This window comes from Ruditapes philippinarum, unplaced genomic scaffold (genome assembly GCF_026571515.1).
Source record: "Ruditapes philippinarum isolate M1 unplaced genomic scaffold, ASM2657151v2 ctg8502_1_1_1_1, whole genome shotgun sequence".
Taxonomy (NCBI): Eukaryota; Metazoa; Mollusca; class Bivalvia; order Venerida; family Veneridae; genus Ruditapes; species Ruditapes philippinarum.
Window position 1 is genome coordinate 4,564 of NW_026863811.1, and position 18,121 is coordinate 22,684.

Below are 18,121 nucleotides of genomic sequence, written 5' to 3' on the forward strand. Positions count from 1 at the left end.
TGGTTTAAGAGGAGTTGCGTTCACAAGATTACGGGACGTATGGATGGACAAGTGCAACGCTATAATGCTCCCACTTTGTGGGGGGCATAAAAATTTGCATTTGATTTATTAAAGACATGAAAGAAAATCTTCAAAATACGCGATAAATATATTGCGCCCATGTAGTGCAAATGTAATAATTGGAGGTATGTTTGGATAAAAATAATTTCTGACGAAAAGTAATGCGGAAATGAGCCATTTTCTTCAATAAGAGGACAAGTATGATTGAAATTTTACTCACAAAAGCATTATGTTCCTTTAAACTTAAAATTGGTGGATTCTCCTGAAAAAGTACAATATTATTTATAATGTCACTGATAGCTACTGCAAGTCCTGTCAGTTACGCATACTCTGCATGCTCTCAACAAAATATTTTCTGTTAAACAAAAGATATTGACAAAGATTTCTCACGTGGACACCTGAATCTGAAAGATTATCAATTGCTGCGATACCATGTCATGTGGTCTCCATATCATGTGATTACCCACCATAATTGAAAGATTTGTTTGATAGACTACTAGCAGATTTTTGAGAAAATTATGTGTTTTCAACAAAAACAAAAAACAAAATTCAGTACCATTTTTGTTCCAATAGAATTAAAAACAACCTATTGTTTTATCTATCAAAATATATGTTTGAAATCTTTGTTAAGTTGTGCTACTTAATTATTAGTTTTTAAAAAATCCAGACTCAAGCTGCTATCTAGGCTCAAGCTCCTTTCCAGGCTCAAGCTCCTATCAAGGCTCAAGCTCCTATCCCGGCTCAAGCTCCCATCCGGGCTCCTGCTCCGAACCAGGCTCTTGAGGAGAGTGCACCAGATTGTGAGTACACCATGCAACCCAGCTTAAGAAATTTTTTTCAGTTCTTTTTGTAGCTAAATTGTGTTCATGGTGAGCTATAATTGTTGTTTCTTCATGAAACTTGGTTATAATGTATGGCTGAAATCTCGGCAAAGTTCAAAGCTGGGTCATGTGGGGTCAAAAACTATGTCACCGGGTCAAATCTTAGAAAAAGAATGTGAACACATTAGAGGCCACATTTTTGGCCCATTCTTCATGAAACCTAGTGTAAATGTTCATCTCTATGAAATCTAGAACATGTTTGAAATTAGGTCATGAGGGGTCAAAAATTAAGTCACTAGGTCAAATCTTAGAACATTTTTGGTCCAATTTAAATGAACCTTCAGTGTTCCCACTTCTATTTTTCATTGTGGGTATTTTTACCCCTCACCTTTGAAATAAAAAATTTAGGGGGTTCATAAATTTGTACAATAATTATATGAAATTAAAGGATAATTCCAAAACCATACATCAGACAACTAATCTATTTTCTTCAAGATTCACTCCACCCACTCCCCACCCCCTTTAAGTAAAATTCATTGTGACCAACACATACTGGCATAATTATACCTCCATCTCAATAAATGTAACCATTATTTAAGTTATTTTAATTTATCAACAGCATATAAATCGTTACTACACACCTTTGAACAAAACAAAGCTTCCTTTTTGGATAACAAAATTGGCATCGCGAAAATATGTGACAAATGAAAATGTGTCTGTTTTCTGCAGAAACATTCACAATTCCAGTTGTTGCTGATTACAATTATATTAGAATTAATATTTTTTAATATTTCAAGATTGTTTTCATCGGCTATTCTTACAGGCATCATAAAACAAAAATTTCAAATTTGTAATTTACGGCAATAATTCCCAGTGGGGGGTCTGGCAACTTCATTTCGAATTTGGAGATTTTCTCACATTTCATCAATTTCAATGCACTTTAAGTGATTTTTGTTTGAGAAATTGCTCAAAATAATAATTTTTGAATTATACATGATTAAGTTTCCGACTTTCTGTGCGTATTTTTACCCTCTTGCCTAAATTTCTGTACGTGAAAATTTGGCATTTATGCGTAAAATACGCACATATGTGCGTAAATGGGAACACTGACCTTAATAAAGTCTGACACGCGCTTAAAGGTAATAAAAATGCCCTCTATTTCAGGTGTAAATGTGGAAGTGGTGTCCAGGTTTGACCGCAGAAGGAGGAAGAATGTCCTTTTTAATGACTTTTTGTGTTAAATTTAATGATAAAATTAAATAAGAAGTGTTGTAAGTTTTTAGCTCACCTGAGCTGTGAGCACGAAGCTATTGTGATTGGTGAATGTCTGTCTTTGCAAGTCTCAGGTGTCCTCAACTTTTAGTGTTTTAACACTCTAAGAGGCCACAGATATGGTTCAATCATAATTATGCCCCCATTTTGAAAAAAAGGGGGTATATTGCTTTGCACTTGTCGGTCCGTCGGTCCGTAGACCAAATGGTTTCCGAGTGATAACTAAAGAACCCTTAGGCCTAGGAACTTCAAACTTGGTATGGTGATTGGTCATGACCAGTAGATGACCCCTATTGATTTTGGGGTCAAGGGGTCAAAGGTCAAGGTCACATTGACCTTGTAGGTAAAAACGGTTTCCGATCAATACCTTAAGAACCTTAAGGCCTAGGAACTTCAAACTTGGTATGGTGATTGGTCATGACCAGTAGATGACCCTATTGATTTTGGAGTCAAGGGGTCAAAGGTCAAGGTCACATTGACCTTGAAAGCAAAAACAGTTTCGATCAATAACTAAAGAACCTTAAGGCCTAGGAACTTCAAACTTGGTATGGTGATTGGTCATGACCAGTAGATGACCCCTATTGATTTTGGGGTCAAGGGGTCAAAGGTCAAGGTCACATTGACCTTGAAAGCAAAAAACGGTTTCCGATCAAATAACTAAAGAACCTTAAGGCCTAGGAACTTCAAACTTGGTATGGTGATTGGTCATGATCAGTAGATGACCCCTATTGATTTTGGGGTCAAAGGTCAAGGTCACATTGACCTTGTAAGCAAAAACGGTTTCTGATCAATAACTAAAGAACCTTAAGGCCTAGGAACTTCAAACTTGGTATGGTGATTGGTCATGATCAGTAGATGACCCCTATTGATTTTGGGGTCAAGGGGTCAAAGGTCAAGGTCACATTGACCTTGTAAGCAAAAACGGTTTCTGATCAATAACTAAAGAACCTTAAGGCCTAGGAACTTCAAACTTGGTATGGTGATTGGTCATGATCAGTAGATGACCCCTATTGATTTTGGGGTCAAGGGGTCAAAGGTCAAGGTCACATTGACCTTGTAGGTAAAAACGGTTTCCGATCAATACCTTAAGAACCTTAAGGCTTAGGAACATCAAACTTGGTATGGTGATTGGTCATAATCAGTAGATGACCCCTATTGATTTTGGGGTCAAGGGGTCAAAGGTCAAGGTCACATTGACCTTTTAATTAAAAACGGTTTCTGATCAATAACAAAAGAACCCTTAGGCCTAGGAACTTCAAACTTGGTATGGTGATTGGTCATGATCAGTAGATGACCCGTATAGATTTTGGGTTAAGGGGTCAAAGGTCAAGGTCACATTGACCTTTTAATTAAAAACGGTTTCTGATCAATAACAAAAGAACCCTTAGGCCTAGGGACTTCGAACTTGAGATGGTGATTGGTCATGATCAGTAGATGACCCCTATTGATTTTGGGGTCTAGGGGTCAAAGGTCAAGGTCACATTGACCTCTTAGGTAAAAAGGTTTCCGATCAATAACTAAAGAACCCTTAGGCCTAGGAACTTCAAACTTGGTATGGTGATTGGTCATGACTAGCAGATGACCCCTATTGATTTTGGGGTTAAGGGGTTAAAGGGCAAGGTCACATTGACCTTGTAGGTAAAAATGCTTTCCGATCAATAACTTAAGAACCCTTATGCCTAGGAACTTCAAACTTGGTATGGTGATTGGTCATGACCAGCAGATGACCTATTGATTTTGGGGTCAAGGGGTCAAAGGTCAAGGTCACATTGACCTTGTAGGTAAAAACGGTTTCTGATCAATTAACTAAAAACGCTTAGGCCTAGGAACTTCAAACTTTGTGTGATGATTGGTCATGACCAGCAGATGACCCCTATTGAGTTTTAGGTGAAGGGGTCAAAGGTCAAGGTCACATTGACCTTTTAAGTAAAAACGGTTTCTGATCAATAACTCAAGAACGCTTAGGCCTAGGAACTTCAAACTTGGTATGGTGATTTGTCATGACCAGCAGATTACTCCTATTGATTTTGGGATCAAGGGGTTAAAGGTCAAGGTCACAATGACCTTGTAAGTAAAAACGGTTTCTGATCAATAACTAAAGAACGCTTCGGCCTAGAAACTTCAAACTTGGCATGGTGATTGGTCATGACCAGCAGATGACCCCTATTGATTTTTGGGTCAAAGGTCAAGGTCACATTGACCTTGTATGTTAAAACGGTTTCCGATCAATAATAAGAGAACCCTTAGGCCTAAGAACTTCAAACTTGGCATGGTGATTGGTCATGACCAGCAGATGACCCCTATTGATTTTGGGGTCAAGGGGTCAAAGGTCAAGGTCACATTGACCTTGTAGGTAAAAACGGTTTCTGATCAATTTACTAAAAACGCCTAGGCCTAGGAACTTCAAACTTTGTATGATGATTGGTCGTGACCAGCAGATGACCCCTATTGAGTTTTGGGTCAAGGGGTCAAAGGTCAAGGTCATGACCAGTAGATACTTTATAACCCTTATTAATTGTTTGATCACTGGGTCAGAAGTCATGCATAATAACCTTATCACATGACTAATTGGCTGCTGATAGGGGGCATACATGTTTTACAAACATATCTTGTTAAACTTGGTCAGCATGCTTACCATCCCTATAGAAACTGGGTCATGTGGAGTCAGAAACAAAGTTACTAGGTTTATTTTGTAGCAAAACTATTCTAGGAAAATATAACATTAATATAAATATTAAATGTCCTTTACTCCATAGATACGTGTTTAAACGCATATGCTACCAGTGCAGATCCAGATCAGCCTGCACATCCGTGCAGTCTGATCAGGATCTCCAATGTTTCTATTTTATATCCATAAAAGAATTTTTGACTGAAAAGAGTTGAGATCTTGATCAGACTGCATGGATGTGCAGGCTGATCTGGATCTGCACTGGTCGCATATGCGTTAAAACACATATTCATTGGGTAAAGGGTTAGAGCTTATACCATCGATTATGCGTCCGTGTCCGCATTGGTACATGTACATGTATTTAGTGGGACTACCACTACCATACTAAGATGCATTATTTTCAGAATTATGCCCCTTAAAGGCCTTTATTACTTGAAAATACCCATTTTATAAGTTTCTTCTAAGTCTAATCATTTGAATACTATCAAAGTTATTAAACTGAAATTGATACATATAAAATCAAAGGGCTGCATGCTCTGTGGTATTTTCTGATCTTTCCTGTATAAGTTTATTTTTTTATACTATTATTCATCTTACGCAGCGACTGCGTTTAACAGTTTGTGATTGATACATATGTAATTTTGCATGCTTAGAGTTGCATCAAAAATCATTTTTCATTTTTTATTACAGCCACACTTTATCCTTGCATATCGTGGCAACTTCCTTAAAAAAGACACTTCAAAAAAAAATGTTGCCTCGACAAGGATTTTAACTTTAGGCCTCTCACACCCTAAACGAGCGCGCTACCTCTGCACCACAGTGAAGTTATACATATGTAGCGTGAATAAAAACAAATATATTGTAATTCTAAAATTGAGAATTTTCATTTCGTATTTGTAATCCTTAATCATACATGCCATAATTTTTGGACAGCTTTCCGGGACACTTTTCATTGCGGCAATAATGGATGTGTAGGCAGTTGTGGGAAAGGGGGGGGGGGTGTTGGTGGGGTGTCAATCGTATAACGTAATTAAATTCGTACGACTTTCTCCTGAATTTTAATGATAAACAGTTAACTTACTAGTTTTATAAGTAGTCTTTTAGGTCGACATATTTATCATTTTATAGTATTTCTTTATTTCATTTATTATTCCCTAAAAGCAAGTAAGTTGTAAGTTATAAACCCGGTGAATGGGTGCAGCCATGTTTTTCACCCGTTTTATTTTAAAGTCGTGATAATTACTACATGTCACGTAATGCAATCCTTCCAGTCATAAAAAGAAACACAGCAATGACACCTTTAATTTTTTATTTGATAGATAGATATATTTACATTGTTTGTAATAATTAGACTTTCGGCAAGTTAGCGATTGATCTAAAAATTAATGATTATCGGGGATTAACGATAATTGTTAAGGGCCGTAAACCATTAATTAACCCGACCATTAAACGCTGCCGAATTCAACTTGCTGATGCATGAAGAAAGCTATTGCCGAGGGGAATCGACAGTCGATAATTGGGGGGCTGTATATTGTAAACTTGTAAACTTGTGTCAACGTTCCTGTGTATTATGTGTACCAGGTCAGAATATGTTTTATGATCGAGAGGTGAAATGTGCGAGATTTGATTTAAGAAAATTTATGAAAATTTTGCAAAATATAATGATTTTTTTCCGGGATCAAATCGATGCCCGGGACATCTCCGGGACAGACATCTGATTTCCGGGACAATCCCGGGCATCCGGGACGTTATGGCATGTATGCCTTAATAATTTCGAGGTATTTTGTTCACGATAAACCTGTTGTTAAACACTGATGAAAATAATTTAGCGAAAATCTTCTCGCCAAAACAGTCCGACATGTATATATTCCATTACTCGACAGTCAGATTTATTTGTGTACTACGCTCTGGAGTATTCGGTAATCGACATAGCTAAAAATAGCATTTTCATTGATTAAGCTTTACGGAAATAGTCGAACATTTTTCATTGGGTAAAAAAGATATTCATCCGCGAAATTTGTGATTGCAACCTCATATTTCTATTGACTAATGTAAACTTTTAATGCACTGTAATTCGTTCAATGCCTACATTAAAAATTATTCTTTCTTTTAAATTGCTGGTTTTAAGCAGTTTTGAGTGAGAACTACTTTGCGTTGTTAGGTCTGTGAGGAAATTTTGTGTTAGACCGTGGATGTTAGCTATGTATTTACTGATCTTGCGATCAGAAAATACAAAAAGTGTAATCATTGGGACTTTACCTACCATACTTCAGAGGCCCATTAATCTTAATTCATTATTTTCCTAATGATAAGCCTTTGTACTTATATTTTTTTCATTGTTTTTCACAGTTTTATTTATTGATTGATCTCTTAGATAGTTACCCTCTCCACTACCCCCAGGGCATTTGATGCACCAAGCAGGCTCAAGGGTGGGAATTTAGACAGAAATGGTTGTCTTTAGGGTGGGGATTTAGACTTCAAACATTTTAAGATGTCAATTTCCCCTGGATACAATTGACATTACTTAAACCAAGGTTGTAATTAAAGCTGTTCGAGTACACATCATGTCATTCTTTATTGTCTTTTGCATATTTCACTTATTTCATGAGTTATTTTTTTTGTAGCTTTACCATAAACAGCAAATAAACAATATTATCATAACAAATAAATCGGTTATAACATCTCTTATTTTGTATAAATTAACATTTATTGCCTTTGTTACGATCACAAGGTGTTAAAAACATGTGTTGCTGACTGTCATTTAAACATTTTGACCCAAATTTTTGTTGTCTTTTTGTGTTTGACCGAAAAGGTGTGATTTTCACTATATTTCTGCCGGGACCAGAGATCAGGTTTGAGAGTTCGAGCGATCGGTGTTCGAGCAATCCAAAGTAGAACAATATATATATATTATATAGGAATTTTGCCGGGACTAGCCGATGAGTTCGAGCGAAGGGAGGTATTCGAGCGATCCAAGTTTGATTGAACAAAGTTTATCTGTATTTGTTTGAAACTTGATTGTTTGCTGGAAATTTTTTCTGGGCATTTCTCTTTGAAAATGCAAAATTGGCCTTGAAACGATTGAAAAGTGCTTGAAGGATTTCTGTTTGAACCCTGACAAATGCACTGACTGTACTTCTGTTCTTTGATTTATAGTATATCTTTATGTACCGTCCATTTTATCATGATTTTATTGTCTATATAAATGTTCATTCTTTGATTAAGTTATGAGGAAAAACAATGCTTTTAAATTTTATTTTACAACAAATTACAGGAACACTAGGAGGATTCTGTTCAGATACAATACCCTGTAAAGGAACTTATGTAAAAAGATGTGTAACTGCTAATGCAGTGTGTGAATGTGAAATGACTTTCGCAGAATACAAGGGAAATTGCATTTCTGCAAGTATGTTTATTATTGCATTTTGTAAGAATTTTGTTGGGACCATAGTGTATTTTTCTAGAGAGGTGTAGTATGTGAACCCATTTTCAATTGCTAAAAAAACTGGTTTTCCCAAAAAATGATTTAAACATTTCCAATTTTTTTCTCTCTTTATTTGTTGTTTTTGTGATCTCCCAATATAAGGTATTTTTCCATTTATGTCAGTTCTAAGTATGCCAATTGTATACATAAATTCTTCACATATAATAATTGAAGGCAAGGGGGTACATGCACGCAGAGTAAAATCTTCGGAACCATGGAATTTTTTAATAAATGTTTGGAATTGAGAGTGTAATCTACATCTGCTTATAAAGCACTGTTGCAATCTACCTATTGTTAGGGACACTCTAAACATTGAATGGTCTGAATTGCATGTCCGCTGCCAAAAAGTCATCCTTGTTGAGTGTGATAAGTAAATTTTTTTGCCTCGTTTTGACATCATAAATTATGTGCTATTGGAAAAATATTTTTAGTTTCTTTAAAGATCATCAAAAAAGTCATTATTTTTTTCTATCAATTAACTTTAAATTTCTAGCCATGCAAATGCCATTTAAAAATATAAATTAACAATTGGCCTTTTGGAGTAATGTTATAAAAAATTTAGGATATTTGAAATAAGCATAAAAACTGAAAAGAAGATGAACGATTGTTATGTCAGCTATATTTAGGGCTATCATTAATTCAGTGCAATGTATATTGACAATACATCAATCCGATGATAAATATCAGTGATACACCAATATATAATTCGATAAATACTTGTAATTTTATGTATGTAACTCATTTCAAACCTAAATGATTTTAGTGAAATATATATTCTATTCATACAAATATATTTCAGATAAACTAGGAGGATGGTGTTCTATTGATGGTGATTGTACAAGTGATTCTAATCAAGCATGTACAAATGGGATTTGTGCTTGTAAGAGTGGTTTTACAGATACTTCAGGAACATGTAAAGAAACAGGTATGTTTAGCCTTATACATGTATTAAGAACTGATTTATGACATTGCTGTTACTGATCCTGAATTGATTCACATTGATTTTCATATTTGATATGTGACTTTATAAAAATGTATTGGGCTGGTTTGACTTAATTTGAGGCTGATTTGGCTAATTTTTGGGCAGATTTTACTGTGTATTCTATGTTTAATGAGGGTTCATTTGTCCTTTCAGACTCTGATTTGACTTATTTGTGCTTATCCTTAACAGAATTTCTACTTGTTAATGTTGTTTTATTGATTATATACCTTTAACTATTTTGCTATATTAACAAATAATTGACAATATACACTATAATATTATTATTATGATATTGATATAAATTAATTTTGATAAAGGGCTTATTAAGGTTCATGAAACATGTGAATTGGCCCAGCAAATTAATAAAATACAAAGACTAAAACTAATAACATAACACGCAGGCATGATACTTATTCATTCTAAATATGGTCTAAAATTTTTATTAAAATTCATTTCTGGAAGAAGTAAAGTACGAAATAAAAAGTCCTATGTTATACATTTCACGTGTTTTCGTCATTTTCGCCATATTTTTAAATGGAAAAAAATATGAAGCATTTTCCTGACACTTAGATATTTCACACATACTTTACATCTATCAACTAATTGGCAAACTAAATTTCAAGGTGTCGAAATAGTGCCTTCATTCTTAATTTCGATGTAATATACTTGGCCGATGGTCAAAGTTACGAGTGACTCGGGTCGAATTACAAGCCTTTGTTTGCAGGCTTTCCTTTCATTGGTTGCTATTGTATTTGTAAATTTTATTTGAATAAAATAAAATAAATGAGCTGTGTCATGACAAAACCAACAACATAGTGCGTTTGCGACCAGCATGGATCCAGACCAGCCTGCCCAGCCACGCAGTCTGATCAGGATCCATGATGTTTGTTTACAAACTCTATAAGAAGAAGAGAAACTGATAGCGAACAGCGTGGATCCTGATCAGACTGCGCAGATGTGCAGGCTTGTCTGGAGCCATGCTGGTCCAAACGCACTATTTGGTTTTGTTGTGACTTGGCAAATGACAGTAGCTAGAACTAACATGCATTAATGATATTTTCATTACTCACTCGCATGTATCCTGAAGTCTGACAATTAAATTCCGTGTAAACTTGTTATGCGTTAGAAGTAGTCTACACGATGCAAGGGGCACTACTCTTACTGTCAGTTCTTCATTATAAACAACGTGCACATTTTCATTGTTATGCGGCATTTGTTGAAATACTTGACGTACGTAGACATATAAAGGTATGTTAAACATATTCTTTATTATTTCATGTTTCTTTTTCTTTCGCAGTGCCAGTTAAAAGTGTTGATCTGCTTGCACTTGCAGACAATAAGCCTACTTCTCGTCCGTTAAATATGACTTGGTAAAAAAAACAACACGAAATAATGTTGTACTGTCGGAATAGATATTTGTGATCAAATGACAATCTATGAATCTGGGTGAATTAATTTCAAAAATACACAGTAGAATAATTATATAGTTATATTCATCTTCCTCAGATTATCCAAAGCCATCATGGCGCAGTGGATGTATCAATGAACTAGCAAGTTAGAGGATCAGAGTTCAAAACCTAGATGATGGAGGTACATTTTTTTTTTTTTTATATATATATGTCATACTAGATTTAATATTTCATAGCTCCTATTCAAATAATACTTTCATAATTTCTATAAACAAACTAGTGTTGGTTAAGTGGTAACCAAAGAAATACTACTTGTAATAGTTATAATCAATTATAATCAATTATTTTTAACTTATCTTTTTAATTGATAATGGAGAAATTTTAAACATAGATCTTTTTCATTAAACTAGATGTATCAATTGACACTGAATTTATTTAATTTAATCCTATAATGTTTAAATTCTATTCTAGTATGGCTCCAACTCCATGTATTTTGTGTGGGAAAAGACTAAAGATACATCAAAGGAGGCCTGTGAATTCACATCTTATTAGATATCTCAGAAAAACCTTCATGCTTGAAACTACAAAATCTAACTACATATGTGGAAAATGTAGCCGACTGGCATATCCATCTCAGCATAACCAAAGATCCATAAAATCAGCATGTCCTGTTCCTGTTGCAGCAGAAAAGAATGATATTCAACACTTGCTAAGTCCACCATCGGTTTCTTTGAACTTAAAAACAATTTCAAAAAGTCATTCATACTGTGTTATTTGTAAGAAAGTAGGATCTTCATTAATTGTTGTTCCATCAAAACTTAGAACAGAAACACTTGTGAAGCATAATACCCTAATAACAGCTGACAGTAGGTGTTGCCCCACTCACTTGAATAACAGTTGTGATGGTTTCTAAGCAAATGCTTTAGATAACGTAAAATCATTAGAGTCTGACTACAATTGAAAATGTTATTAATAATGTCAGACAGTGTATACCCAATTCATCGTCTAAAAGAATGTCATTTGACAATATTGATACATTTTCAAATGAAGATTTGTACAATCTAACAGGTTTGAACAAAGAACAGTTCTTAGATTTATGCTCTATTACTGAAGAACATGTTAGAAATACGCCAGTTAGAAGCCACATTACTACACTGGGTATATTTCTGTTTAAACTTAAGTCTGGATTGTCAAACAAAATTCTTTCAACACTTTTTGATGTATCTAAATCAAGCATAAGAAGAGCAGTACATACAATCAGAAAAGTGCTTGTTTCTGAACTTGTTCCTAAATATCTTGGCTTCCAGCACATATCAAGAGAAGAAAATTATAAAAAGCCATACTCGTTCCCTATCACAGTCACTACTTGCTAAAAATGCCAGCCAAGCTATAATTGTATTAGATGGAACATACATATATATATTAGAAAAAGTACAAACTTCAAATTCCAAAGACATTCTTATAGTGTACATAAAGGGCGGCCACTTGTTAAACCTATGGTAATAGTCAGCACCACTGGATACTTTATTTCTGTATTAGGACCATATCTTGCAATTTCTAAAAATAGTGATTCAGGAATTTTAAACCAATTGCAGTAAGGAAAAACATAGAGAGGAAATCAAAAATTGGGCTCAGCTAAATGATATATTTGTTGTTGACTGTGGATTTTGTGACTCCCTGCAAGTGCTGGAGGAGATGGGAATAAAAGCACAGATGCCAAAGTTCATGACGAAGGGTGCCAAACAATTATTAACCATGGACGCTAACCACAGTCGGTTCGTAACAAAGGTATACATGTATATAATTTACCACATTATTTTCCTAAATGACATTTAAACTGTCAAAGTCTGATCATTAAATTTTGCTTATATTTTCTTGAATTATTTTATCTTAGATTATTTATTGAAACTACATGTATTCATACTTGAACAAAATAACAAGTGTGACTGGACAGACATTTTAAGAATAAAAAAAGAAAACCCTTTTTTTTTTCTTTTTTAAGATTTGTTTTAACTGTTTGTTTGATATTTGAAAAAGTAAAAAAGTCGAGCGTTGCCCCCGCTCGCGGTGGCTCTTGTTATGATATCCAACTTTCTTTAAAATTAATATATCAATTCATTTGATTTTCAATTTTTAAATCACATATGTGTTTCTAATAATTGATATATTTATTTTGTTTTTTCAGGTCAGATGGGTAGTTGAAGCATCAAATGCTCGAATAAAGAGATGGAAGTATCTTGACCATGTATTGCCTACCAATCAAATTCCGTACATTGGTGATTATGTCCGCATTATTTGTGCCTGTATGTAACAAATATCTTTCACCTCTAAATGCAACCAAAGATTTAATAGATGACACACTTGTAGCAGAGAGAATGAGAGATAAAATCCTTTTGACTCTTGGTACCTACCAAATGAAACTTTGCCCATCATGTGCACAAGAGTACCTTGATGGAGATTGGAATATTTTGGTGTTTAAAGAATCAAAAGACTTGTTGAGAGTAAGGCTTCAAAGTTGTCATCTATCATCCAAGTCTTATTTTGTTTGGATTCAATATGATTCAGACCATGTCAAGGCTTGGTACTGCCAGTGCAGGGCTGGTGCATGGACAGTTGGAACATGTTCTCATGTAGCTGCGGTGATTTGGTATCTAGGCACATCTAGGCAGCACTCTGACAGGGACGGAGTCCAAGACTGGACTCAATACCTTGATGATGCTGCCGAGATGCCGCAGCCAATAGATTCATCTGACTCGGAAGACAGTATTGTAGAGGAATAATAAGTAAAGGGAATCATACCAGTAATATTGTCAGACTTATTGTTTACATACTTAACAATTGTAGAAGTGATGTATCCAATGATTGTTTTATTTGATTAAGTCTGCAAGTGGAAGGTTTTGAAGTTAAAATGCACTGTTACTTAATTACTCATAAATGAACATGTATGTTTTTGTTACCTTTTTATGAATCATTTTTGTGATCTGCATATTTTCATTTTAAAGACTGATTCATGTAATCATAGATGTGCAGCTTTCCTCTTTTTTTAAGTGATAATGCCCATATAGTACATTGTATGTTACCCAGAAATACAGGGTTGTCATTAAGATGCGGCAGGAGGCCAAAATGCCTGTCTCAAATGCATTATGGGCCGCCTCAAAATTAAGAAACACTCTTTGTTATGCATGATAAAGACAGAAATGACCGCCTCAAGTTTCAAAAAAAACCCACCTGTAAGTTTCAAACATATTAAAAGAAATGATGAACAAATGAAGTTATAAAAAGATATATGTGATGATCATACATAACATGCAACTATATTTATTGTACAAGTAACTATAAAGGGAATTATGTATTTATTTTTTTACATGTTGTATATTCAAAACATAAATATTTATATGAAACTAATTATTTAAAACTTTAAGAATGGTTGCTATGGAGATTATGATTGAATTTCAATTCAAAACATAATTTTTGATGTTAATAAACATGTAGTTTCTGTACACTACATAAACCGTTGTTAAGCTAAGATTGTTAATAGTGGTTGCAAGAGAGGTTATTATTGAATTTCAATTCAAAACATAATTATTGATGTTAATATACATGTAGTTTCTGTACACTACATAAACTGTTGTAACAGTTTTCAATATATGATACCATTTAGCTAAGAATATTAATAATTGTTTCTATATAGATTATAATTGAATTTAAATTCAAAACATAATTATTTATGTTAATATACAAGTAGTCTTTCTGTACACTACATAAACTGTTGTTTAGCTAAAATTGTTCATAGTGGTTGCTAGAGAGATTAGAATTGAATTTCAATTCAAAACATAATTATTTATGTTAATATACAAGTAGTCTTTCTGTACACCACATAAACTGTTGTTTAGCTAAAATTGTTAATAGTGGTTGCTAGAGAGATTAGAATTGAATTTCAATTCAAAACATAATTATTTATGTTAATATACAAGTAGTCTTTCTGTACACTACATAAACTGTTGAAACAGTTTTCAATATATCATACCATTTAGCTAAGAATATTAATAATTGTTTCTATATAGATTAGAATTGAATTTCAATTCAAAACATAATTATTTATGTTAATATACAAGTAGTCTTTCTGTACACTACATAAACTGTTGTTTAGCTAAAATTGTTAATAGTGGTTGCTAGAGAGATTAGAATTGAATTTCAATTCAAAACATAATTATTTATGTTAATATACAAGTAGTCTTTCTGTACACTACATAAACTGTTGTTAAGCTAAAATTGTTAATAGTGGTTGCTTGAGAGATTAGAATTGAATTTCAATTCAAAACATAATTATTTATGTTAAAATACATGCAGTTTTTAGCTCAACTTTTTTTTTTTTTGAAAAAAAAGTAGAGGTATTGTTATAGTCAGGTCGGCGTTGCCGTTGCCGTCCGCAAACTTGTACCTGGATCATAACTTTTTAGCTCACCTGTCACAAAGTGACAGGGTGAGCTTTTGTGATCGCTTTTCGTCCGGCGTCCGGCGTCCTTCCGTCGTCCGTAAACTTTTACTTTAAATGACATCTCCTCATAAACCACTAAGCCAATTTCATCCAAACTTCACAGGAATGTTCCTTTGGTGGTCACCTTTGAAAATTGTTCAAAGAACTTAATTCCATGCAGAACTCTGGTTGCCACGGCAACCAAAAGAAAAAACTTGAAATATCTTCTTCTAAAAAACCCAAAGAGCTAGAGCCTAGATTTTTGGCATGAAACATCTTCTGGTGAGTGTCTACCAAGTTTGTTCAAATAAAAGCCCTTGGGTCAAAATTGGCCCCGCCCCAGGGGTCATTGATTTTCCCTATATGCATATAGTAAAAACTTAAAAAATCTTCTTTTAAAGAACCCAGAGAGCTAGAGCTAAGATATTTGGCATGAAACATCTTCTAATGGGTGTCTACCAAGTTTGTTCAAATCAAAGCCCTTGGGTCAAAATTGGCCCCGCCCCAGGGGGTCATTGATTTTCCCTATATGCATATAGTAAAAACTTAAAAAAATCTTCTTTTAAAGAACCAAAAGAGCTAGAGCTAAGATATTTAGCATGAAACATGTTCTAATGGATGTCTACCAAGTTTGTTCAAATAAAAGCCCTGGGGTCAAAGTTGGCCCCACCCCAGGGGGTCATTGATTTTCCATATATACATATAGTAAAAACTTAAAAAACTTCTTTTAAAGAACCCAAAGAGCTAGAGCTAAGATATTTAGCATGAAACATCTTCTAATGGGTGTCTACCAAGTTTGTTCAAATAAAAGCCCTGGGGTCAAAATTTGCCCCGCACCCAGGGGGTCTTTGATTTTCCCCATATGCACATAGTAAAAACTTAAAAATCTTCTTATAAAGAACCAAAAGAGCTAGAGCTAAGATATTTAGCATGAAATATCTTCTAATGGATGTCTACCAAGTTTGTTCAAATAAGAGCCCTGGGGTCAAAATTGGCCCCGCCCTGGGGGTCATTGATTTTCCAAATTTCCTAATATGTGTATAGGAAAAACTTAAAAAATCTTCTTTGGAAAAAACCAAATAGCTAGAGTTTAGATATTAAGCATGAAACATCTTCTAGTGATTGTCTACAAAGGTTGTTCATATAAAAGCCCTGGGGTCAAAATTGGCCCCACCCCGGAGGTCATTCATTTTCCCTACATGTGTAAAACTATAGCAAAAATTGAAAAATCTTCTTTGTAAAACCAAGAGGAGATGCGCATATCGTCGGCTTGTTCCGGTCAGACACTTTAACACAGAGGTATGGCCCTTGATTAGTTATGCAGTATGCATATGGAGTAAAAATCGTTTCCACGCTACTTCTTTGCAACTACTGGCTGGAATTCAACAAAACTTTATGGGAACCTTCAATACCAAGAGGAGATGTGCATATCTTCGGCTTGTTCGGGTCAGACACTTTAACTCAGAGTTATGGCCCTTGATTAGTTATGCAATATGCATATGGAGTAAAAATCGTTTCCGGAGTAGTTCTCTGCAACTACTGGCTGGAATTCAACCAAACTTTATGGGAATCATCAATATCAAGAGGAGATGCGCATATCGTGGGCTTGTTCCGGTCAGACCCTTTAACTCAGAGTTATGGCCCTTGATTAGTTATGTAGTATGCATATAGAGTAAAAATCGTTTCCGCACTACTTCTCTGCTACTACTGGCTGGAATTCAACGAAACTTTATGGGAACCTTCAATACCAAGAAGAAATGTGCATATCGTCGGCTTGTTCCGGTCAGACACTTTAACTCAGAGTTATGGCCCTTGATTAGTTATGCAGTATCCATATAGAAAAATATTTGTTTCCTCGCTACTTCTCTGCTACTACTGGCTGGAATTCAATGAAACTTTATGGGATACTAAGAGGAGATGTGCATATAGTCGCCTTGTTCCAGTCAGATACTTATAACTCAGATTTATGGCCCTTGATTAGTTATGTAGTATGCATACATCTCATTGGCATTTCCAGATTTTACTATTTAACACAAAGTTATGGCTCTGTTATTGCCCTGAATATTTATCAAGTTCAAAGAATATTACTGTTTATGCCATGATTAATATATAAATAAAGCCTTATGTCTTCAGTTGTTGTGTTAATAATAACCAGTACTCGGCGGGGGATATAAATTCAACGAATTTGCTTGTTATGTTTAGAATAGTTGCTATGGAGATTATAATTGAATTTCATTGTAAGAAACTAATAAAAAAAAAAATTTTTTTCAAATAAATAAATGAAACAAATGTGAATCTTTCAATGAGAAATTTACCTAAATGGAGAAAAAAGATAATTTTAAGTATTCTGTTTTGCGTTGCCATGGAAACAAAAATATAGTTTTGAAAACCAAAATTTGTATGTTTTACTTTCAAGCCTTCCCGGGACAATCATATTGCAAAGTTTGAAGAGTTTCTATGATAGAGCAATTTTCAGTACTTCGAGAACCTAGCCCTTTCTTTATTGAACCTGATTATGTTAAGTTGTACACATGCCCTAACTTTGATATCTACTGTATATAATTATTAATCATATGATAAATTCAGTTTTAATATTGATTTATGAATAATACATAAATTTATTGGTCACACAAATTATTATACTAAATTGTCAACATAGCCTGGATGATGTTGAGTCAAAGTCTTGAATAAGAGTTTTTGAAAACACAAGGCATGTTTGATAGAATACAATGTGACAGAAAATCTAGAAACTCCATTTTATTTGTGTAAAGGGTTGATGTCTGGTACTGTTGTTTTGTAAATAATAAACTGGGATATTATTTATAGTATTAAAGTTCTGTATGCTCAACAAACTCTAAAATATTATCATTAAGAATTGACTCACATGTTTTTTTTAAAATTTATATCTATCAGCTATAAATTATTTGTTCAATAAGATTATTTGAGAA

At 34.2% G+C, this 18,121-nt stretch overlaps 1 protein-coding gene and 1 long non-coding RNA gene across 4 annotated transcripts in view; both read left to right on the top strand.

Annotated features, from left to right (window-relative positions):
- Positions 1–318: 318 nt before the first annotated feature.
- Positions 319–18,121, top strand: part of LOC132723402 (platelet endothelial aggregation receptor 1-like) — a 31,761-nt gene continuing 13,958 nt past the window's right edge. Inside the window, exons 1-4 of one of the 3 annotated variants that reach the window (XM_060708115.1) lie at positions 319–860; positions 2,046–2,070; positions 8,096–8,227; positions 9,105–9,230. In XM_060708115.1, the coding sequence (XP_060564098.1) occupies positions 2,052–2,070; positions 8,096–8,227; positions 9,105–9,230 (277 nt within the window). In that variant the 5' untranslated portion in view covers positions 319–860; positions 2,046–2,051. Of the gene's footprint in view, positions 861–2,045; positions 2,071–5,077; positions 8,228–9,104; positions 9,231–18,121 lie in introns of those variants that run through there. The other 2 variants (XM_060708117.1, XM_060708114.1) reach the window with 2 other exon arrangements.
- On the top strand, positions 10,597–13,499 carry LOC132723401 (uncharacterized). The gene is made up of 3 exons (XR_009624740.1): positions 10,597–10,877; positions 11,168–12,484; positions 12,882–13,499. It is a non-coding gene; the product is annotated as an uncharacterized LOC132723401 (long non-coding RNA).